This window comes from Panthera uncia, chromosome B1 (genome assembly GCF_023721935.1).
Source record: "Panthera uncia isolate 11264 chromosome B1, Puncia_PCG_1.0, whole genome shotgun sequence".
Lineage (NCBI taxonomy): Eukaryota > Metazoa > Chordata > Mammalia > Carnivora > Felidae > Panthera > Panthera uncia.
The window spans coordinates 122,600,446-122,626,372 of NC_064811.1; the positions used below are offsets into that span (position 1 = coordinate 122,600,446).

General features: G+C 35.2%; 1 protein-coding gene across 1 annotated transcript; it reads left to right on the plus strand.

Moving 5' to 3' along the window:
• On the plus strand, positions 1 to 24,864 carry TMEM184C (transmembrane protein 184C). Its single transcript, XM_049632255.1, has 10 exons — positions 1 to 703; positions 6,795 to 6,925; positions 7,024 to 7,060; positions 7,796 to 8,001; positions 17,775 to 17,849; positions 18,948 to 19,041; positions 21,663 to 21,775; positions 23,134 to 23,233; positions 23,705 to 23,876; positions 24,087 to 24,864. The coding sequence occupies exons 1-10, from the start codon at positions 485 to 487 to the stop codon at positions 24,350 to 24,352; spliced, it is 1,413 nt and encodes a 470-aa protein (XP_049488212.1). The 5' UTR covers positions 1 to 484; the 3' UTR covers positions 24,353 to 24,864.
• The last annotated feature ends 1,063 nt before the right edge of the window (positions 24,865 to 25,927 follow it).

Consider the following 25,927-nt stretch of genomic DNA (forward strand, 5'->3'; position numbering starts at 1 on the left):
TTGGCTTTGGGTTCCGTTGTGGGGATGTCCCGTGGGAGTGAGTGAGGAAATCCTGGGGCCGGCAGGTTTGAGTCCTCACCTCCAATCTGCCAGCAAAATCGGGCGAAGAGACGCCTGCAGACGCGGGAGGGAGAAAGCTCGACCGCCCAAGAAAAGAGCAAGTGGGCAGGCAGCGGCGGGGCAGAACCGAACTGTATGCAGGGTCTTTAGGGGCCGGTCCTGGTCGGCGCCGCTCACCTCGAGGCCATGGTGCAGGCGGTGCTCTGGGCGATACCCAGGTGAGGGCAGCGGCTCCGCCCGGGTATTCCACCACCGAAAACTGGGTAGATGCGGTGTGGGGAAGAAAGGATGCTGCCCGCACTGCTCCCTGGTAGCACCCTGAGCGGCCGCAGTTGCGGCAGCAGTAGCAGCAGAAAGCACAACGCGGGCCGAGGAGGCGGCTCGAGCTGCTGGTAAAGTCGCCCAACAGCTGTTTCTCTGTAGCATGCGAGTTGACAAAACAACCAAAGAACAGGGCTCCCCATTACAATCTCTATCGAGCTCTTTTTCCTTGCCATTGGGAGCTGATTTATGCGGAAACATGCCTTGCACTTGTACCTGGAGGAATTGGAGACAGTGGATTCGACCTTTAGCGGTTGTCATCTACCTGGTGTCCATAGTGGTTGCGGTTCCCCTATGCGTGTGGGAATTACAGAAGCTGGAGGTAAGAGGGTGTTTCACCATTGGCCTCTACCCTTTCTTCTACCGTCCTGCCCGTCTAAGGTTGCCCATTTTTACCCTAGATGCCCCAAACTTGATATCCTGAAAATCAGGGCATGTAAATGAGCCCAGTCTTAGTTCATAAACCTGTCTGGTTTCTTGTTCACTGGTTTTCAAAGCGTGCTGCAGGTGGAACGAGGGCCAAGTCGAGAAAATAGAATATATTAAGATTGCTGCTTAGAAGAGCACTCTTTTGCAAGTATTCCATCAATTCCCTGAAAGTAAGATAATTTTATTACTGAAATCTGATCTGTTCAGATACTGGACTACCTTGAAAACCATGTATTGAATTTTATTAGCATTTAACTAGCTTCCTGAATTAAAGGGTTCTAGTTGGTTTAACTTTGTTGTTTGTTTTTACTTAGAAATTAGCTCTTAACCAATAAAGATTTTGCAAAAGTTCCTTGTATATTTTTTGATGTCATATTCTTATTATGACATCAGTAAAGTACTACAAACTGGAAGACCCCAAGGTAAATACTCAACTAAGATAGGTACTTTATAAAAATTGTATAATGAATTTTAAATTCTAAGTTAATAAAAACCAGCAAGTACTTTTATTTAGCAACACCTATTTTATAAGAGCAATGGTGAGACAACAGCTAGTTTAGGCTTTTTGTTATGGAAATGTTTTTACATAATTAAACAAAAATGCATTTTAATATGCATTTGTTTCCTGTATGTTCACTAAATTATATTTTGTTGACTTTCCCATTTTGGCATAGCCCATGTAGTTATTTTTAATGTTCATATAATATTCCACTACGTTAAATATTTCCCCTTTGTTAGATATTTAGGTTATTCTCATGATTTATCAACCAGAATTCAAGTACAGACATTTTATTACAAATAGGTATTTCTTTGAAGTATTTTTTTGGAGTGTGGTATAGGAACTACTTTTAAGGCTAATAATATGTGTAGTATCAACCTAGTTTAAGACTTCTCTTAGTTGTTGATTAACTATAGTTTTTAAGTCCAACCTTTAAGGAAAAAATTAATCTGCAATCTCTACTGCAAACACCCTGAACCAAATTCTCTTCATGTCTTGCCTGAACTATTCTCAATTCACCAGCCAAAGTATCGAATTAAAACAAGTCATATTCTTCTCAAAGTTTTCCAGTCACTCCGAGTCCAGATTAAAAGCTAATATCCCTCACTCTGGCCATTACGGCCCAACATAATCTGACACTACCCCACCCAATCCCCCTCTGACTCTCTCTTCTCAATTCCTTGCTTCTACCACGGGGACTTTGCTCTAACATGTGGGAGTATGTTATCGCCTTAGGACCTTTACATTAAATGCTCCCCCTTTATGGCATTCTCTTCCCCTAGATGGTCTTCTCATTCCTTTATATCCTTCAGGTCTTTTACTTGAATGTCACCTTGCTACCCTGTTTAAAAATTGCAAGCTTTCCTTCATCCCAGTGATAAATCAGGCTCGTGTTCTATATGGTGAGAGAGAGAAATCTAGCACTCACCTTCATGGAACTTAGTGGTAGAGATCAATACAACCAAAAAAAAAAAAAAAAAAAAAGGCTATGGAAAAAACTAAAAAAAGATCTAATAAATGAACCAGCAGGCATCTTGAAAAGACTACTACCAGCTATAGAAAAGTGGAAGTGAAGGAAAGTTAGAAGACTGTTTATGGTACTTACGAGGTCATGGGTGCCTGAGTTACAATGACTATGGCCCAAATCAGAATAGCAGAAATAGAGATGGAAAACTGACTTTTAAGTATCCTTGGCAGTGAAGAAACAAAACTGTAAAAATGAGATGTGTAAACTGTTTACATGTTTAGGGACAGGTTTATATGAAAAACATTTGTCTTTTAAACACTAGAATCACAATGCTCACACTGAGAAGTCAGTGGGAACTGAGATTGTAGAAAACAAGAAGTTTGTAAGAGCCCATCCCATGCCCATGGTGGGGCATGTACTCATTTATTGGAAGGGCAAGATGACCATATGCCCTCCTTAAATTATTTCTATCTCTTACTTGGCTGAGCGTGTATAATGGAAGGTAAGTAAGTGAAATGCACACATAATGTCACACTACTCACTCTGCAGTCATTTTACCCTGCCTTATGTACACTTATGCCCCGAGTAGCTACTCTTTCTGTAAGTTCTCCTCTCTTCCCCTCAGGAAGATTGGGCCCACAGAGCACACTCTTATTGCACTCTGAACCAAATGTTTTCAATTGGTTCAGGTTCAGTTAACTCACTCCTGGATGCTTGTCTTCAATGGTTTTTTCTACTTCAAGTTACCTTAGGAGGGAAAAATTGTGCTACTTATCTCCTCCTTGTCTTGTGAACCAAAACAACCCTGCTTATGGCCGATAAGTTTAATAATGTTAAACGATAGCCTCATATCAATGTGTCTCAAGTGTGAATAATTTATTTAGAAATAAATGTCAATTAAAATAAACATAATGATTTCTACAAATACCTAATGTTTACTTATTTTATTACTTAAATATGTGGATACCCAAAATAGCTTTAATTTCTTATGCATATAGCTTTTTAGGTACCTCAGAAATTAAAACAGCTATAAAACCAATGATTCAAATTAATGGCATTAATGTGGACAGATGATGGTTTTAAGAAACTACCCCTTGCAATGTAAAAATGGTACTAACTCTATGATGCAAGGTATTTTTTAATTTGGTATCTCTATACTGAAATGACTCAGTTCTCTAGTCACTTGTTTTATGATCATTTGAAAAGAACTTTCTTTTTTACAGCACACTGAGGATGCTTGGCCTTTATTAGTCACAAGCACATCATTTTTCTCTTAGGTCTACCACCAAGTTGGCACTAAGGCGATTATAAAAACAAATGTGGGCATTAAAATTACTTGGCAATACTATTCTTAATTATCACCTTATAATTGAGAAGATCTAGAATATGCTATTATTATTATTACTATTTTAGGTCATCATTAAAATGGATACAGATCTTCCTTGGTTTACAGTGGGATCACATCCTGATAAACCCATCATGTTAAAAATATCATAAGTAAAAATGCATTTAATGCACTTAACCTGCCAAGCATCATAGGGACATAGTCTAGCCTACATTAAACTTGCTCATAACACTTACATTAGCTTATAGAGGCAAAATCCTCTAACAGCATATTTTATAGTAAAGTGTTGAATATCTCATGTAATTGGATACTGTAGTAAAAGTGAAAAACAATAGCTGTATGGGTGCAGAAGGGTCTCAACTATGATGTTTTAAAAAAAAATTTTTTTTAATGTTTTATTTATTTCTGAGACAGAGAGAGACCGAGCATGAGCAGGGGAGGGGCAGAGAGAGAGGGAGACACAGAATCCGAAACAGGATCCAGGCTCTGAGCCATCAGCACAGAGCCCTACGCGGGGCTCGAACTCATGGACCGTGAGATCATGACCCGAGCCGAAGTCGGACGCTCAACTGACTGAGCCACCCGGGCACCCCTCGACTATGATGTTTTAACTTTTGACTTTACAATGGTGTGAAAGCAGTGTACATTCAGTAGAGACTGTACTTCAGATTTTGAATTGTGATCTTTTCCTGGGTTAGTGCTGTGTAGTATAATGTTCTTCTCATGACGCTGGGCAGGGGCAGCACGCCATAGTTTTCAGTCAACCATGCAACCATGAGGGTAAACATCTGATACATTTAAAGCCATTCTGTACCCATACAGCCATTCTGTTTTTCACTTTCAGTATAGCATTCATTAAATTACATGAGCTATGAGATATCCAACACCTTATTATAAGTAAGCTGTATGTTAGATGATTTTTCCCAACTGTAGACCAATATAAATATTCTGAGTATGTTTAAGGTAGGCTAGACTAAGCTATGATGTTTGGCAGGTTAAGTGCATTAAATGCAGTTTCGGACTTAGGGTATTTTCAACTATGATAGGTTTATCAGAATGTAACCCCATCACAAGTTGAAGCTATATCAGTTGTTTACCCTCATGATTGTGTGGTTGACCTGGAGCTATAGCTCCCTGCCCCTGCCCAGCATCAGAATAGTATCATATCACACAGCAAAAAACTCAGGAAAAAATCAAAATTCAAAGTATAGTCTCCACTTAGTGCATATGACTTTTGTACCAATGTAAAGTCAAAAAATTGAAAGTTGAACTGTGTAAGTCTGGGACCATCTATACTCAATTTTAAATGAAATTGAACAGGGGTGCCTGGGTGGCTAAGTCGTTTGAGCATCCAGCTCTTGATTTCAGCTCAGGTCATGATCCCATGGTTCGTGGGATCTAGTCCTGGGTTCAGCTCTGCACTGACAGTGTGGAGCCTGCTTGGGATTCTCTCTCTCCCCCTCTCTGTGTCCTTCCCCCACTCATGCCTGCTTGTGCACACTCAAAATAAATAAATAAACATTTAAAAAAATAAATGAAACTGAACCAAGCAAAAATCCCTGGAAAATGATTATAAAGACATTCCTTTTAGAATCTTCTTCTGCACGTACTCACTTTTCCCTTACTATTTTAGTATCCAGTGTTTAAGACTTTTTGTATAGTTGACCCTTGAACAGCATGGGTATGAACTGCAGGCCCACATATACACAGATTTGCCGATAAATACAGTGTAAATGTATTTTTTCTTAAGATTGTTAATAGCATTTTCTCTAGCTTACTTTGTTATAAGAATACAGCATATAGTACATGTAACATACAAAATATGTGTTAGTGGACTATTTATGTTACCAGTAAGGTCAACATTAGGCTATTAGTGGTTAAGTTTGGGGGAAGTCAAAAATTATATATGGGTTTTTGACATTTGTTCTCTATACTTTTGTTTTCTACTTCTTTAATCTTTGACCCCTGTTGAAAAAAATCTTGTTCAAAACAGTAAAACTAGAAGTTGTAGACTTCAGTTCTATTTTAATTAGCTGTTCAAATCCCAAAAGTACCAAAATTAAATGCCCACCTTTTTTCCTTTAAAACATTAGCATTAATGTACCCCTGCCTTGATGAGTGAATTCACAAGTTAATATAAAATTCATTCTCTAGGGCCCCACGGACAGAACAGAGGTTCAATTTTTTTTTTTTTTTTTTTTTTTTGGCAGAAAGTCAGTGAATTACTTCAACTCTACCTTAAGATGAGATAGTTGAAAGTGTATTTTTAGAAATTGAGTTTTTATAGGATAAAATATTGATCAGATACCTAAAAAAAGAAATTAGAGCTTTTTAAAATATAGTATGCTGAGTTGATATTGTTATATGTAAGAGGGGTAGCATATATTAACACTGTTTGCTTGGACAGTGGTTGTGGCAATACTTACCAAATGGGAGGGTTAAAAGACATAATGTGTACAAAAAAAAAAAAAAAAAAAAAAACTTAGCAGAGTATTAGGCAATACTCAGTAACATGTTGTGTAACAGTAAAATTCACAGAAAATGCAGGTAGAATTTTTACTTTCCAAACATAAAAGCAAAGGAATAGACCATAAAAAAGATTTTTAGAACTTGTGGAAAAATTTTAAAACTTCTGTACATCCCCAAGCACAATAATCAAATATAAAAGACAAATAACAAGCTAAGGGAAAATGATCTGATGTTAATATTCTTAATGTATACAGCGTTGTTACAAAAGGCCTCACAAGGAAAAATGCTCAACGCCATAAGGAAAAATCATCCTCCTCCCTCCATAAAAGCACAGATAAGACTGGGGTGTTTTTTTGGTTTTTTGGGATTTTTTTGTTTTTTAGGTTTATTCATTTTTGAGAGAGAGAGGATCTCAAGCAGGATCCACACTGTCAGCACAGAGCTCAGTGTGGGGCTTGAACCCATGAACTGTGATGTCATGACCTGAGCCAAAATCAAGAGTCTGGTGCTTATCCGGCTGAGCACCCAGGCGTCCCTAGGCTGTTTTTTGAAGAAGAAGAAGAAAACAAGCAACTAGTTATTTGGAAAATGTTGGGCCTCATTAGTAATTACATAAATCTAAATTTTAGAAATAAAAAATATTTTATTTAGGTCTTTCATTTTAATATCAGAGCATTTATTTTAAATATGTTCTTTTATTTTAGGTTGGAATACACACAAAGGCTTGGTTTATTGCTGGAATTTTTTTGCTGTTGACTATACCTATATCACTCTGGGTGATATTACAACATTTAGTGCATTATACACAACCTGAATTACAGAAACCAATAATAAGGTAAACCTTAACATATTGTGATTCTTTTACTGTTGTATTCACTTGTTTCATAAATATGATGTAAACGGTTTTTAATTTATGCTTTGCTTTCCAAATAGGATTCTTTGGATGGTACCCATATACAGTTTAGATAGTGTAAGTATGTTTCATTTTATCTCATTAGTTAAGAACTTGTTTGATGATACAACAATATTTACAGAATGCTTAAGGTAATGAAAGTTTATTATTTGACAGTAGGGGTTAGATTAATAAGAAAAGTGAAAAGATTCACTTGTTTTTAATGTTAATAAAAAAGATGAAGTATGATAGTAGAAAAGACGGGTGTTTAAAAAAAAAAATCTATAGCTGTTTTCTTTGCTGTATCTTTTAAAATTTCCGATTATGTGTTCTTAGTCCTTTAAAGAATGTAATACTTAAAATTACATTACATCCTTTTTACTAAATTTTTTATTTGGGGGGGGAAACAAAAAAAAACCCTTCCCCAGTGGATTCTGGGGAACAACATGCAGTTGTCACAGATGACTGCTTTAATTTAATTAAATATAAAGGAAATGTCTTTAATTGTATTTTCGGTGATCATCTCAAGAAAAATTGCATGTTATATTAAAGAACCCAATGACAAAATAATTTAGCTTCTTTCTTCATATTCACTATTTACATGAATGTTTTTATTTACCAGTATCCAATATGTTTATTGCTTTTAAAAATTCATTTCACAGATTGGTAGCCCTCATAATTTTAGAAAGTTAGATGGAAATATGTGACAAGACATCTCAAGTTTAAAAATTAGCATTGTGAATACTATGAATTGGAATGGCAATTCATTTTATCTTAGCTCCAACTATTTTTAACCTCTCTGCTTTTTCATAGTGGATAGCTTTGAAATATCCCAGCATTGCAATATATGTGGATACCTGCAGAGAATGTTATGAAGCTTATGTCATTTACAGCTTTATGGGATTCCTTACCAATTATCTAACTAACCGGTATCCAAATCTGGTATTAATTCTTGAAGCCAAAGATCAGCAGAAACATTTCCCTCCTTTGTGTTGTTGTCCACCATGGACTATGGGAGAGTAAGTATGTTTGGTTTTAGTCTTTTTATGTATTTAAACAGAATTTTTAAGCATCAGTCAGTTCTCTGCCAAGTGTGTTAAGTACTATGAGCAGGACAAAAAGTTAAGAAGAGTTCCTACCCTCAAGTAGTTCATAATCAAGTTTAAAGAATAATAAAACACATATTTATAATCCACACATACAAATTACTCTCATACATTATTCATCCTAAATAGCAAACTTAAAACATTGCAGGGGAAAAAAACCTTAGAAATCATTTAATCAACATCCTTGTACAATTGGAACCCAGGATCTACAGAGATTAACGTACTTGAGATTACATAGATAGTTAATGGCAAAATCAGGTGTAAGACCCAAGGAGAAGGTAGTCTAGGTGGGGAAACAGTATATGATATGAGATAGGAGCAACAAATAGTATTTATTCTAGTACTAGTACTAAATACTACTACTAGTACTAGTAATAGTATTTATTCTAGTACTAAATACTAGTACTAGTACTAGTTAATTGGCCTTATTATATATCCATAGAGGACAGTAAAGGAAAATAAAGCCTGAAAAATTCAGTTGAAGCTAAGATTGCATTTTTTACGTGAATGAGCCATTTGATATTTTTCAACAAGGAAACATTTGACAATACCATTTTAGAAAGATAAATTTTGCAATACTATTCAGGATATATTAGAGGGAGGAAGATTCCAGAGATGGGGAAATAAATTAGAAGGTTATTACAGTGGTCCATTTGTGAGATAAGCTGAAAAGGAGGAATGAAATTGGAATAGAAAGGAAAGAGACTGGAAGTGAAGGACTGGTAGGAGTTGATCACTGATAATGGAGAATAAGGTGAAAGTTGAAAGTCAAGGTAACTGGAAAGATTTGGAGTTATAGTAATCAATGTAGATATACAACCTAGGGGTACATTGCCTCCCATGAGATACAGAACCATTTGTACAACATTGGGAATAAATAGGTCTCTAGTTTACACATTTGAAATGACAGGGAGCTACCTACCTATTTTAAGTAATAAGCTCCTAATGTGTTCATTAACACACTCGATATGTATTGAGTGTGTGCCAGTATATGGATATATCTTAATGCACGTAACAGATGTAGAACTCGTGGAACCAACATTTTGGCTCAGAGGTTTGGAATTAAATGAAGACACAAATAATAAGAGTTACTTATATCAAGAAATGCTTTGAAGGGAAAAGAACAATAGTGTATGAAAGAGGATAGTAAGGGAGAAGTATTATAATTTGGGGATCAGGGGAGAGATACTGTGCTTAGCAACAAATACAACACAGAGATTTATAGCTAATGAGCAGATTGAGGTGGTCACTGGATGGAAAATTACTAAGAGGAGACATCAAGAGTAGGGGTTCTCTCTCAATAGACATAATCGAATTCTTACTAAGGGCAGGCCAAGCACTTACACATCAAGAATGGGAGATGAGGAGCTTGATTAAATATCAAAGGTAATCAGATATCAAGGGTAGGATGACTTAGCAGTATTTTTTGCTGAGACTGACTTAGATCAAGTCCAAGGCCTGAGAATGATACCTAGTTGAAAAGAGAGCTCAGGAGTCCTGTTAAAGTTCATTCAAGGAGAGAGTCGTTGTCAAATGAGAAGCCATTATAGGATGTTAAATAGAGGCCCTGGTAGGCCAATTTCATTTTCAAAGATTACTGCTCTTGGTAGAGCAAGTGGGCAAGGATGGAAGAGATTGCAGTGGTCCAGTAAATATGATGATGATAGTTCAGCTTTGATCAGGACTCTCCTCCTAATACTGCAGAACCTAAAATGAGGCTCTAGCTGTATCATCACAATTAGCTAGTTGTCAACTAAAACCCCCAAACCTTTTTCAGACCATGCTACTGGCCAAAATTCCCCTGTGCTGTGTTTGTGTAATTGATATGTTCCTAATCACACAGTTAACATTTATTCTTGTTAAATCTCTTCATGTTGGTTTCATTTTTTTTCTGATACCCTTGAATTCTGACAACTGCTTCCTGAATAATGTCAGCAATGCATCCATAGTTCAGGTATTCTTTTCTTTCAGAGGATATTCAGTATTTACCAAGTCATACAGTTTGGAGGTATGGTTTTAGTAATAGTGAAATGTCTGCTGTGTATAACCACATTGTAGGTTACCAGTCTCCCTGTAATAGATAACTAGTGTTACAAATCTGATCATTAATCAGGCTATTGCTGTTTAGGATAATTCAATATAATGCATTTGTTATAAAATGTAAATACAATGGCAAGTTTGCAGTTGTTAATTGATAAAAACTAAGTCTGCTTTTTATACTCTGCTTGCTGTAACATAAACAGCACAATGAGTTTTCTTTTAATGAACATTTAATTTTGTGTATATTCATGAGAGGAGGGAAAATAGATTACCTAATTGTTGCAGGGAGTATGGCCAGAGTCGCAAAAGATGACTCCGCAAACAAAATGCAGTTAAGTGAAGGTCCTGACTCCAAAATGAAGCTTCTTTTTATTAGGATAATTGCTAAAAGACTACGTACATAAGGTCAGCTAAGCAAGTGTGTTAATCAATCTAATGGTTTAGCTTTTCAAGGTTGAATTTCGAGTTAATTGGTTTCTATAGCACTAGGAAGGGTCAGGTGTGAAGGAGGATCTGGCCCTGGACAATGTTAATGGCTCTAGTGTTCAGCTGTGTAAACGTATCCTAAGGCCTTGCACCTTCTCCAGCCCTTCCCTTTTGAAGTCTTTTCCTTTGATGCTTCTCCTGCGTCTCCCACATCTAATGATTTAGTACACTTATGAAACAAATGTTTTCATGAAATGGTACTAATCCGTATTACATATTCTCTTCCTCTTGTTTAAGATTGCTCTAAGGGGCGCCTGGGTGGCGCAGTCGGTTAAGCGTCCGACTTCAGCCAGGTCACGATCTCGCGGTCTGTGAGTTCGAGCCCCGCGTCAGGCTCTGGGCTGATGGCTCGGAGCCTGGAGCCTGTTTCCGATTCTGTGTCTCCCTCTCTCTCTGCCCCTCCCCCGTTCATGCTCTGTCTCTCTCTGTCCCAAAAATAAATAAAAAACGTTGAAAAAAAAATTAAAAAAAAAAAAAGATTGCTCTAAGGTATATACCTTGTAGTGGAGTGCTAGGTCTTTAGATTTTGTTCAGCATTATTAGCAGTAAATTTCCTTTTTTTTTTTTTTTAAAGTATTTATTTTGAGAGAGACTGCGGGAGAGAGACAGAAAGAGAATCCTAAGCAGGCTCACACTGTGTGCTCAGAGCCTGACTTGGGGCTCGAACTCATGAACCGCAAGATCATGCCTGAGCCAAAATCAAGAGTCCCAACGCTTAACCGACTGAGCCACCCAGGTGCTCCAATGGTAAATTGGTTTCTGAAGTGGCAGTACCATATTAGTCTCCCACTGACGGTATAAAACACTTCTAGGGGCTCTGGGTGGCTCAGTAGTTAAGGGTCTGACTTCGGCTCAGGTCATGATCTTGGGGTTTGTGAGTTAGAGCCCTGCGTCAGGCTCTCTGCTGTCAGCACAGAGCCCGCTTTGGGTTCTCTGTCTCCCTCTCTCTGCCCTTTCCCCACTCACATGCTCTCTCTCTCTCTCAGAAATAAACATTTAAAAAAAACTTTTAAAAACACACTTCTAATTGAACCACATCCTCACCTACATTTGGAATTACCTAGACTTCTTTATGTTTGCATATCAAGAGGGTGTAAAGTGGTATATTGCTGTGGTCTTAATTTGGATTTCCCTGATTAGTAATGAAGTTGAGCAACTTTTCATGTATTTATTAACCATTTATGTTTTACTTTTCTGAGGAATGCTTGTTTTCTGTTTCTCATTTTTTTAATGGGTTGTCTGTCTTGTGGCTTCATGGGGATCTTTATATATTTAGATATTAATTCTTTGTTTAGTGTGTATTGAAAATATCTTTTCCAGTTTTTGGCATATTTGTCACCTTTATTAAATCTTCTGATAAATGGAAGTTTTGGATCTTAATATAGTTGAATTTATCTTATAGTCAATACTTTTTATGTCTCATTCAAAAAATTATCTCCAATTACAGCATTATAAAAACATTGTCCTGTGCTTTTCTTCTAAACATTTCAAAATTTTCCTGTTAAGACATAGAAACACTTAATGTTTTGTGTGTATGTTTTGTGAGGTAGGAATGCAGTTTCATTTTATTCCATTGACTAATTTCCCTAGCATCATTCTCTCCCTTCTACCTCACTCACTTCTCTGGCCATCTCTGTCATGTGTGAAGTTTCCATGTGTATGGGTCTGTTTGTGACTTTTTGATTTTGGTTTTTTGGGTTTGTTTTTGTTTTTGTTTTTGTTCTATCCCTGGACCAATTCCATACATTAAGCACTACAGGTTATTAATAAGCCTTAAAATGAGGGACAAGTGCCCTGACCCTATTATCTTGCTATTTTTGATTCTTTGCTCTTACATATAAAATGTAGAAACAAGTTTGTCAAGTTGCTTGAAAAACCTCTTGGGTTTTTTTATTGTAATTAATCTTTATTGACATCTTTATGATTTTTTTAGTATTACCTATGAATATGGTCTAGGTTTCTGCATATTTAGCTCTTCATTTGTCTTCCAAAAGTACGTTTTTCTCATAGAAGTCTTGTACATCTTTGTTGACTTCATAAATGTATTTTATTGCTATTATAAGTGGAATCTATCTTAAAAATCATTTTAACTGCTTCTAGTGTGTATAAAAGCACATTGGGTTTGCATATTAGCCTTATATCCAAAAATCTTGTTACATTTTCTTAGTCTGTAGACTTTTTAAGTTCCCTGTGAAGATGTCCTCTTCAATTAAAGGATTTCTTTGATTTTCAGTCTTTATACTATAAATTACTCTTCTTACCGTGCTGGTATCTCAAGATACTCTTGCATTATTCCTGATCTTGAAGGGAATTCTTATAAAATATAATTGAATTTTATGTTTTTAAAGGTGTTTTATAGGCATCCTTTATCAGATAAAATAAGCTTTTACCCATAGCTTGTTGAATTTTTAATCATGAATAAATGATTAAATTTCATCAAATGCTTATGCTGTATCTATTGAGATGGTTGGTTTTTGCCTTAACCTGTTAATTTAGTGAATTAGATTGACAACTTTTCTAATGTTAAAACTTCCTTGCATTTTGAGAAGTGATTAAGATGTATTATCTGTTTTTCTACATCATGAGATTTGATTTGCTAATACTTTGTTTAGATTTTTTACATCTATATTCATGAGTAAGTTTAGACTATAAGTTTCTTTTTTACACTGTTCCTGTCTGGTTTTCATATCCAAGTTATACTGCCTGAATAGGTATTGCCTTTTACTTGTGTATCACAGGAAGAGATTATATACTATAGCTTGAAAGATTAGACCTGGACTTTGTGGGAGGACAGTTACAGAACTATTTAGGCTTCCTGTTGTTTCTGAAATCATTTTTTAATATAATTTTAGGAATTAGGCAGAATAAACAGTTTTCAAATGGACAGGCATACATTAGTTTATATCTTCTCAATCTCTTCTGGATCTGTTGTTACGATTCCTTTTCCATTTCTGATGTTAAATTTAATATCTTTATTTTTCTTTGAACAATCTTGCCAAAAGTTTGCCTATATCTACTAATCTTTTCAAGAAGTGACTTTTGGCTCTGTAATATACTGGTTTTCTCTTTGATTAATTTCTGCTCTGTTTTTACTTCCTACTTCCCGTTTGTTTTGGTTTACTATCTTTTCCTCTTTTCCTAATATGTTAGAGTCTTAGCTCACTGATTTACACAGCCTTTCTTCTTTTTTTACTACTGCTTTGAAATTGTACATTTCCCTCCAAGTTTTACATTCACTGAATCCCAGGTTTTGGTTTTTTTTATTTTTTTTAATTGGCATATAATTGACATACATTATGTTAGTTTCAAGTGTACAACCTAATTATTCGGTATTTCTATATATTGCAAAATGATCACTACAATATATCTACTTAATATCCATCACCACACAAATCCCAAACTTTATATTTTTATTGTCATCCCATTTAATGTTTTTAAATTCCTATTGGGATTTCTTCTTTACTGTAATTATTCTGGAGTATTTTTAGATTTCCAAACAGGACTTTTTGGGGAGGGTTTTGGATTTCATTTTATTTATTTGCATTGCAGTCAGAGAATAGACTCTCTGAGACAGTCTTTGGAATTGGTTAAGATTTGTTTCATGCCCTTTAGTAGTACATGATCAGTTTTTATAAAGGTTCCCTGTGTGCTTGACGAGAATGTGTATTCTATATTAATGAGTGGCTTTGCTGTATATTCATGTGCATTGGGTCAATCTGTTATTCAACTTTTCTATATTTCTGTTGATTTTGACTACTTGTCTGTCATTTACTGAAAGAGATTGTTTAAATTCTGCCACTAATTATTTGTCACTTTCTTCTTGTACTTTGGTCATCTGGCTTATATATTTTGATGCTTTTTCTACTCCAACTAATCTTTTATTATCTTAAAGCTGTTTTATCTGATATTACCAGGTATCCCATCTTTCCTTTGTTTAGTATTTGCCTGGCTTATCTTTTGCTGTCTTTTACTTTCATCCTTTCCATCTCCTTATGTTTTAGATGTATCGTTTTTTTTGAGTTTAGTATTTTTTTAATTCTTTTTTTTTTTTAATGTTTATTTATTTTTGACAGAGAAACAGAGCATGAGTGGGGGAGGGGCAGAGAGAGAGGGGGAGACAGAATCCGAAGCAGGCTCCAGGCTCTGAGCTGTCATTACAGAGCCCGACCTGGAGCTCGAACTCACAGACCATGAGATCATGACCTAAGCCGAAGTCGGACGTTTAACCAACTGAGCCACCCAGGCGCCCCAGTATTTTTTTAAATTCTAATCTAATAATAGGCTATTTACATTTTTGTGGTTATTGATATATTCATTTAAAATCTTGCCATCTGTTTATTTCCTCTTTGTCTCTCTTCTTTCATTAATTGCATTTTTTTGAGTAAGCCTTTATTGTAAAATAATTTTCAATTTATAGAAAAGTTGCAAAAGACAAGACAGATATCTAATATGCCCTTTACCCAGCTTCCCCTAATGTTACATAACATCTTATGTAATCATGGTATATTCATCAAAACCAAGAAATAACATTGGTATAATACTATTAACTGCAGACTCTTCAGATTTCTGAAGTTTTTCCACTAATGCCCTTTCTCTGTTCCAGGATCCAATTCAAGAATCCACGTTTTAATAAAGATTTTAGTAAATAATTTTAAGGTTTTCCAAACATTAAAGGAATACAAACAAATATAAACAAATCTGTTTTATAACACCACATTTAACAAATACTAATATATTGTAGGTCCATCATTCCTTATTTGTGATTATAAAATATTTTTTAAAACCCTTGAAAACCAAAAGCTTTTTCACAGGTTATATGGTGGCAAAACAGTGTATCATCTTTAATTTTAACGTGACTACTTTTAAGTCTTCTATAGATTTAACTACAAGTGTTAGAAGGTCCTCACTCCTTGTATCTCAGAGCAATTCGGGATCCATTACTTCTTTCTGAAGTATGACCTTTAAAAATTCCTTTAGTGTCAATGTATCAGTGGTAATTTTTCTCAGATGTACTTATCCAAAAGGTTTGCCTTCATTCTTAAAAGACAGTTTTGCTGGATGTATAATTCTGTGTTGACAGGAATTTTCTCCAAGCCTTTTGAAGATTTTATTCTACCTGATTCTGGCTTCCGTTGTTACTATTAAGCCTCTCCTGTCAACCTAATTGTTATTCCATTATAGATGACCTAGCTCCAACTCCATTTAAGACCCTGTCTTTGATGTTTTGCAGATTCACTATGAAGTATCTAGGTTGTTGTTTCTGTTTTTAGTCCTCCTTTATTTACAGAGTGCCTCAACCTACAGATTGATATCTTTCATCAGTTCTGAAAAGTTCCTAGCAATAACTTCTTGTGATTTTATCTTTACTCTGTCTTAACTATGAATATATGTCAGACCTTCTGATTCTATTCAGTGCTTTGTAACTCTCTTTCACATTTGTCTCTTTGTCTCAGCCTTTGCTACATTCTAGGCATTTTCTTCAAATACATCTTCAGTTCATTTATTCTCTGCAGTTTTCAAAGTTATCTAATTGGCTAATCCATTTGTAAAGAGTATGGGACAGGAAGAACAGCATGTACAGCCAAGGCATTCTCTCAAGAAGTCTTGAAACAAGCCCAAGTGCACTCCCTAGGCCCCCCTCAGGGAGGCACACTTAGCTGTAAGTGGGAGTGAACCACCTTAGCACAGAGAAGTCTCTCAGCACATAGAACCCCAACAGTTTCTTTATTCAGTCCTGATACAACACCTCAAGACCTATATGCCGAATCTTCTCAGTCTTGATGCAATTCTTAAATTAGGGGATTCATAATACATTATATTGATAATCAGTTCTCCTGATAGTAGTGCTAAATAAAGCATTTGCCCTCAGAGCAACTTGGTTTTTTTGTTTTTGTTTTGTTTTTAAGTTTATTTTGAGGGAGAAAGAGAGCACAAGCAGGGAGAAGGCAGAGGAAGAGGGAGACTGAGAATCCCAAACAGGCTCTAAGCCCAGTGCAAGGCTTGATCTTGTGAACCAAGATCATGACCTGAGCCCTTTAGCCAAGATCAAGAGTCAGACGCTTAACCACTGAGTCACCCAGGCACTCCAGAGCAACTTGGTCTTTTAAGAAGGCTTGCACAACACTGTCAGGTAGAGCCGTTTTTGTTTTGTTTTTGTTTTCCCCTTGTAAATTTTCCCCTACACTGAGTAATCTTACATTTATGCAGGATCTTTGTTTTGTCCTTTCATAAATCTAGTTAGTGATACTCTCTGGAATGATATTTAAATTCCAAACTTGAAAGAAAACTGAATTCTAAATGTAAATAAGTAATACTTTTTTTTTCTTTTTTTTTTTTTTTTAGTTTAGTTTTGAGAGAGAGAGGGTGCAAATGAGAGAGAGGGAGAGAGGGAGAATCCCATACAGGCTCCACACTGAAAGTATGGAGCCTGAAGCAGGGCTCCAGCTCACCTTAAGCAGGGCTCGAACTCACGAACTGCAAATCATGACCTGAGCTGAAGTTGGATGCTTAAACTGACTGAGCCTCCCAGGCGCCCCTAAATAATACTTTCTGAATACGCTTTCACATATACATGCACACAATTCATCCGTTACTCAGTCTTTCTTCTAGAAACATACAGGAACACGTTTTTGTTCTTTCTCTGCTGTGCTATTCAGGAATTTGAAACTGAACACAGAAAGGGGGATCTTTCAGAAGATGTAGTTGTCAAATAATTTAAAAAACAGCATTTAAACAGTTTGTTTGCTATCATCCACATTCTTCCCCAATTGCCATTTAGAATGACTAAATTAAAAGAATTAAATATAGAGGCACCTGGGTGGCTCAGTCAGTTAAGCGTACAACTCCTGGTTTCGGCTCAGGTCATGATCTTACAGTTTTGTGAGTTCGAGCCACATGTCTGGCTCTGTGCTAGCAACACGAAGCCTGCTTGGGATTCTCTACTTTTCTCTCCCTCTCTCTCTCTCGGTCTCTCTGTCCCTTCCCAATTCACACTGTCTCTGTCTCACAATAAATAAACTTAAAAATTTTTTTTTAAATAAAAGAATTAAATATAAATATGGCATCATTTGTCAAAGGGATTTTAATATGGGAGGCTTTGGAGAAAATCTGATACTATTTAAATGAGTAGTCAAAATGCTAAGTTTTTTGTTCTTTGGCAGAGTATTGCTGTTTAGGTGCAAACTGGGTGTACTGCAGTATACAGTTGTCAGACCATTCACCACCATTGTTGCTCTGTAAGTACAAGGAACTCATTATTTTTTTTTTTATTCTCATGCTCTTGAGAACAATTGAGTAGACATACCAAGAGTATTAATTTACTTGTTTATGATATATATATACTCTTATAAAAAGCAAAGTGTGTGAAAACACTACTTTTAAAAATAAATAAGGTGACCATTTATAGGCAGAGAATCACTATGGAATTCTTCTAAATAACATTCTCTAGTTCATTCTGGAAAACATTTTTAAGGTACGTTTTTTCCCAAATATTAATATTCACACAGCTTTACAGAAACATCGATTACATGACGTTAAAGTATACTACTTTAGGTTCATTATATGGTTTTGTTTTCTATATGGTTAACTTAGAATATGACTACTGTATTCCAAGGATGAAATCGTAATTTTCTTATTTAAGAATTCTGTCAAGGCTTAGGAGATGAGGTAAGATGGTATATCATTAAGCTATCTGGTAAAACTATTCCCTAAAAATTTAAGAACATCAGATAATTTAAAGTGAGTAGATTGCATATTTTATCTGCTAATCATAACTAATATTGTGCATATTCAGAGAAAGAAAGGGAAGAAAGGTGAAAGAAGCATTCAGTTCTTTATTCTACCTTTGACCTAGCAATTCTTTAGCAGTATTTACCTTAGAATTAAAGCTAATTAACTTGTTTATGATGGCAGGCTTTATTTGTCTGCAGTTTAGAAACTGGGTAATCACATAAGCTAATACTTAGATATGGGTATTCATAAAATTTACCTCCCAAGACAAGTTGTAGGAAAAGTTATACTTGTAGTTATAGACTTGGATTATAAGCCTATAACTATCAAGCTTTTGAAAATTAGACAACCTAATTTTTTTTAATCTAGTAATTATCCTTTCTAGTTCAGTGCATGTATCTTATTTTGGAATTAAGATGCAGAAATAATCATTTGGTAATGTTACTAAAAAATATTTAATTTTGAACCACTTCTATGACCAAAATCAAGTGATTATCTATAGGGTCTTTTAAATAAACTGACTTCTAAATTTAAATATTTCTGTCAATGCTATGTTTTAAAATATATATTTGATTTAATCATAGATCTTATTTTTACCATTTTAGAATCTGTGAGCTGCTTGGTATATATGATGAAGGAAACTTTAGCTTTTCAAATGCTTGGACTTACTTGGTTATAATAAACAACATGTCACAATTGGTAAGTAAATATTTTTTTTATTTTTTTTTAAAAATTATTTTAAGTAGACTCTATATCCAGCATGGGGCCCAAACTTAAGATCCTAGGATCAAGGGTCACAAGCTCTACTGACTAAGCCAGCCAGGTATCCCAATAAATATTAACTGTATTAAATTAGTATCTGTGACTCTAAATTTTCTTAGGAAAAGTTTGAGAATGAAGTTTGTTATTTTTTAATCTTGAAATTTGATTTATAGGAAAGAACCTGAAGAAACTTTAACATGTCCTTATACATATATAAAGATATAAATATCTTTGGGTTAATTATTTGGTGACTTTTACCTTGACCTGTTGATCATGTTTGTTCATTTGGTTGTGGTAGTCACTACATAGTTGTGTGGATATGTCATAAATAAAAGCACAATGCTCTCCTTAAAATATACATAACCAGGGCATACTCAATAAGAGAATATATCTAATTGGATTATGACAGTACAAGGTTTGAATAAAAATGGGAGAATAAAATACTCTTATGTATTTGGAATTAAAGGAAAATTGTGAACGCCAAGTTTAAAAAAAAAATGTTCTAGAGGGGCACCTGGGTGGCTCAGTCGGTTGAGCCTCTGACTTTGGCGCAGGTCATGATCTCACTTTCCTTGAGTTCGAGCCCCACTTCGGGCTCTGTGCTGACAGCTTGGAGCCTGGAGCCTGCTTCAGATTCTCTGTCTCCCTCTCTCTGTCTCTGTCCCTCCCCTGCTCATGCTCTGTCTCTCTCTCTCTCTCTCTCTCATTCTCAAAAATAAATAGAGGTTTAAAAAAAAAATTGTTTTTTAAATGTTCTAGAAACTGAAATGCTCTAAAAAAATAATTGTCCAATCCTTTCAACTTAAGAACTTGCACTTCATTTAAATCTTTAATGTTTTCAACAAAATAATAGGTGGAATGACATGCACGTGTGTTATTAGATGTTTATAATAAAAATTATATGCCTGTGGGGACATCTGGGTGGCTTGGTCGGTTAAGCATCCAACTTTGGCTCAGGTCAGGTCATGATCTCATGGTGCATGAATTCAAGCCCCACTCTGAGCTCCCCACTCTCAGCATGGAACCCACTTTGGATCCTCTGTCTCCCTCTGTCTCTGCTTCTCCCCACCTCGTGCTTTCTGTCAAAAATAAACATTTAAAAAAAATTATATGCCTGTGTATTTAAAGCTTTCCCTTATGTTCATGTTCTTTAAAACCAGTAATTCCATTACTGGGAATGTAATCCTCAAGTAGTTGTAAGGGGGTGCCTGGGTGGCTCAGTCAGTTAAGTATCTGTCTTGGTTTCAGTTCAGGTCATGATCTCATGGTTTGTGGGATAGAGCCCCTCACGGGGCTCTGCAGTGACAGCGTGGAGCCTGCTTGGGATTCTCTCTCACCGTTTCTCTCTCTGCCCCCACTCCTGCTCATACATGCATGCACGTGCTCTCTCTCAAAATAAACATTAAAAAAAAGAAATAGTTGTGTTTTTGGTTTGTTGAATATCTTTGTATATACAGACTATTTGTAATAGAAAAAGACTGGAAACCATTCAAAGCCCAGTGATAAGGACTGGTTAAATGTATGATGGTCCTTCCACTGGTCAAAATACTAGGCAGTAATTAAAAATAATCCTTATGAGGGGCCAACCTAGTTGGCTCAGTTGGAGGAACTTGCAACTCTTGATCTCAGGGTTGTGAGTTGGAGCCCCATGTTGGGTGTAGAGAGTACTTAAAATCTTTTTAAAAGTATTAATAATAATCCTTATGAAATATATGAAAAAGTAAGGTACTTTAAGTGAGGGAAAATCAGGCAACCAAATTTTATTTTCAGTTGGTGATACCTGTTAAAAACCACCTATATGTAGAATGGAATGGTTGGACAATGGGACTATAGACAACTTTATATTTTACTTTACTGCTTTTATATTCTAAAATATTTCAAAGAAACATTTTCTATGACTGTAATGGGAAAAAATAAACTTTTAGGGAAATGTTTATTGCTATGTACACTATACTATGTTATTACAGTTGATTTTTAAAAAATAGTTAATACTGTCTGGAGCGTTTATTTTAAAAAAGTAAATTCAGCCAGATTAACATACTGCCCTCAAGAAAAATTGTTGATTCCTTACTTTCATTTTTCATGGGCAAATTTTATTCAAATAGTACTTATTTACTGTGTTTTATAAATAACATATATATAATAGAGTAAGATAGTCAAACTTAACTTTTATAAAATTAATGATAATTTGTATATAAAAGCGATTAATAAGCAGATCAATATATTTTTATCTTGGCTGCTGAGGGACAGCCTTTTCTTCCTTTCATGACAGTCACTTGTTCATTGTTTTCTTTATGGGTTCCAGTAAGTGAACACTTAAAGCCACTTTCAGGGAAGACATTATGCATCTCTTATTAGAAATTTCATATCATTATTTTCATCCCCAGTAAACTATAAAAGCTTGTTGTTAATCTAAAAATAACAGAATAGAAAACCTAAAAAATATTGCCTGAACCATGACTGTGTACCAGGTTCTGGTTTATAACTAACTGTATGATTTCTGTTACCATATTTAATTAATCTTATTGAAGAAGTTTAACTGTTAATCTTGTTTCTAGTTTGCCATGTATTGTCTGCTGCTATTTTATAAAGTACTGAAGGAAGAACTGAGTCCAATTCAACCTGTTGGCAAATTTCTTTGTGTAAAGCTGGTGGTTTTTGTTTCCTTTTGGTAAGTGTTGCTTTCTCTTAAATGTTCTTAGTTTCTACAGGGTAATAATACTGTTGATTAGGGAGGATTTTCAAAATGGTCTTAATGTAGAAGATGAATTAAAATGTCTCTGCTTACCTTTTAAAAAGTTCATCCTTTTAGCCCTTCTTGGTTTTTCATAAAGAAGTAATCAGATAGCATAACATTTACAAGAAAATAATTTGAGACAATCTAAATGTCTCAACACTAGAGGAATCATTAAAATATATCATGGTCCTTTCACATAAGAGAATAGTCTGCAGTTTGGAAGATAAATATAGAATATTTAATACTGTGAGGTATAATGTTCATTAGTAAAATACATTCTTTAAAGCAGAAGACAAAACTGTTCATGGTCCCAATTTAGTGAAAGAGTGGGTGATAGGGGACCTAGAAACAAATACACTAACATACAAATATGAAAAGGGGAAAAAGAATAATCCTTGAACTCCTACCACCCAGAAAGAATGATTAACATTGTGGTGCACATAATGTCACATATAAAATTCCACAGAAATGGTTTCATACTATAAAAACTTGTAGAATTCAATGATACATTCAGTATATTGTGTATATAGTTCTTAGTCTATAAAGTGAGGATATAATTTTCTTGTTGTTTGGGTTTGTTTTGTTTTTTGGTTTTGCTAAGTATTCTGTTCTGTGGATCTAACTTTTTAACTAATCTTCTATTGACATTTAGTATGTTCCTGATTTTTTCACCATTACAAGCAATATTGAAGTAAAATTCTTATATGCAGAAATATGAAAACTCGTCTTACTATCTTATTATTAGCTGTCTAAATTTCACCCAGGGTTATATCCATAGATGTGCTTGAAATGTTCAGTGTGACTCCATCTTGGGAGTCTGACACCTTCTGAGTTTGTCTCTAGTTCCAGCACTTCAAACAAGACGGGTTTTAATGTTTTAAAGAATAATCTGGATAATTAAGACAGGTGTAAATAACATTGAAGTATCTGTCCTGTATTTTATTTTAAATGCCTGATATACAAGGTGTTAGGCATTGTCTATGTATAGGAAACATTTGCTTGTACACACTTTCAAAACAAAAAGACATAGAAACCAAATACTGAGGTTACATATATTTAGAAATACATAATGAAAACTCATACAATGAAACTATACTAGAAGAATAAATTTGTAAAGCAAATAAATGTTTTTAATATAGATATATGCTATAATATAATATGCTATGAAGACAGGGTGGTGGTGGTGGTCCACAAGTTGTGCAGGGTTAACTTTTTTAAATGGCATATTTGTAAAACAACTGCTCATTTTATGCTTGATATAGATTTGGCGTTTACCTTTTCCTAACATATAGGCAAGCAGTAGTTATTGCTTTGTTGGTTAAAGTTGGCGTTATTTCTGAAAAGCATACATGGGAATGGCAGACTGTAGAAGCTGTGGCTACCGGACTCCAGGTTAGTGCTATCTGTGAATTTAATATGATTTTACTATTTACCCATTTTACATATTATCTCTGAAACCTGACAACAAGCAGGCTGTGGGGCTACTATTCTCACTTCACAAATGAGGAAACGGGGAAGTGTAGGGAAACTAGCCATCATCACTCGTGGTAGAGCCAGGAATAGAACCTAGAATTTGTTTTTCCTTCTTTCTCTGTGCATTTGTCTTTAGTCCTTGGGCAGTGGATTGAGAATGCACTGTACTTTAAGATATACTTGATTGGGGAGTATAAAGGAGGTTTAGATTTTTGCCATTTTGCCTTTTTTTTGAGGTCGGAGACAGTTATTTTGGAAAATGAGTATAATATGGGGAAAAACAGATGTCAATACTTAAATACTTTTTGAAAAGAAAGATAGTGCTTTTATTTACAAAACTAGATTTAAGCTCAAAGATGGCTGATGTTTTTGTTGCTGTTGTTGTTGTAGGACTTTATCATCTGTATTGAGATGTTCCTTGCTGCTATTGCTCATCACTACACTTTCTCATATAAACCCTATGTCCAAGAAGCAGAAGAGGGCTCATGCTTTGATTCCTTTCTTGCCATGTGGGATGTTTCAGATATTAGGGATGATATTTCTGAGCAAGTAAGGCATGTTGGTAAGTACCAGCCATTTCATTCATCCAAACAGGTTATTGGAGTTCTCATACTAGGGCAATTTAGTAGCTATTTTTAAGAGATGAAAAGACTGTTTAAAGCAGTACCAGTAAAATTGGGTGTGGGGAGGTGGAACTTATTTTTAGCATGGTAAGTTTATAGTGATAAAAATAACTTTTGGCTAACTTGAAAACCTTTCTATTACTTTAAAGGAAGGACAGTCATGGGACATCCTAGGAAGAAGTTTTTTCCTGAGGACCAAGATCAAAATGAACATACAAGCTTGTTATCGTCATCATCACAAGATGCAATTTCTGTTGCCTCTTCTGTACCACCTTCACCCATGGGTCATTACCAAGGGTTTGGACACACTGTGACTCCCCAGACTACGCCTACTATGGCTAACATACCTGATGAAATGTATAATGACACTACAGGAGATAAAAATGAACTTTCAGATAAATCTGTGGCCTCCTGAACAAGTGTGCAGAAGCAAACTGTGCTCCTTCTACCATGTTATTTCATCACTTGGTATCCCATTGCTCAGGATTTTGTGCTTGGGACAAGCCATAAATGATGGAAAGTTTTCAACACAAAGAAGGTGAGAAAGCCAGGTACAACTACTGGATTTATATAACTGAGTTTTGTATATCACAAATAATCAGTTTAAATATCCTAGACTTAGACTTGATTTCTTAACATTAGAGTATCACATACTCAAATGGTAGAAAATGACTCTACTAAATGTTCCTGGTGTTACATTGCTTTATCAAGAGGATGGACATTAAAAAAAAAAAAAAAAAATCAATGCTTCTACCACTGCTGCATGAATAGAACGCTCTGGAATTTAGCAGAAAGTATAATTTGGAAATACGAATTAGTGGAACTTAATCATAATCATGTGCCATATATGCCTACCTAACAATTATTTCTCTATTTCTCAACTGGATGTCTTTCAATAAATAAGAATTTATCATTTATTTTCTGCAATTTTTTGTCTCCCATTACTTCAACATAAACTCTTAATGTTTTTTTCAAAAAGTTCTTGATTAGAGGCACAGCAAAAAAGAAATAAGTGCAAAAAAATTAAAGGTTAAAGATTACACACCTACAATGAAGGATACCTATATCTTCTATTCCTTTTAGAAGAAATGGGACCTAATATAAATCTTAAAACAACTACTATCTAAAAATCTTATTTGCAACACTACTAATAGATTAATAAGTTATCCATGATTTTCAGATGAAAAGAATAAACTGGATAGAAGATTGGGAGGATAAATAAGAAACTTATTGGGCATCTGGGTGGCTCAGTCGGTTAAAGCATCCGACTTCGGCTCAGGTCATAATCTCATGGTTCACGGGTTTGAGCCCCACATCGGGCTCTGTGCTGACAGCCCAGAAACTGGAGCCTGCTTCGTGGATTCTGTCTCCCTCTCTCTCTGCCCCTCCCCCATTTGTACTCTGTCTCTCTCTAAAATAAATAAAACATTAAAAAAAAAAAAACTTATGATAGCAATGGAGTCTACTTTTCCTCAATGCTGTCACAGGTGTCAGCAAATAAATCTAGGCTGAGTAGTCTTAATTATTCATTAAACCATAGTCAGAAGACATGTAGGTGCTATTTGGGAGACACTTCTTACTTAAGATGGAGTTTCTCAAATTGCTAATCACAACCAACTGGGTTATATACTGCAAATAAAATCTAGAAAGTGCCAGAGTAGTATGTTACAAATAGCAATAATAAATATTATTTCTCAAAATCTTTGCTTTATATATTTATGCACACACATTCACATACATATACTGGTTCACTGTAAATTGGAGTCTTTATTCTGTCCGCTATTATAAACATTTCTATTGAAAGTAAAGCTGGGTAGTATAATACTAGAGCAACGAGAGCAGGCAATGTAGAGAGAAGGTATGTCTTATTTTCTTTGTGGCTTACTTACAAAGAGCACACAGTATTTACAAGGTACATCTTATTAATCTTCCTGTTGCAAGTCTTTAAAAATTGGACCAATTATTATATATTTCTTACTGCACATATGGA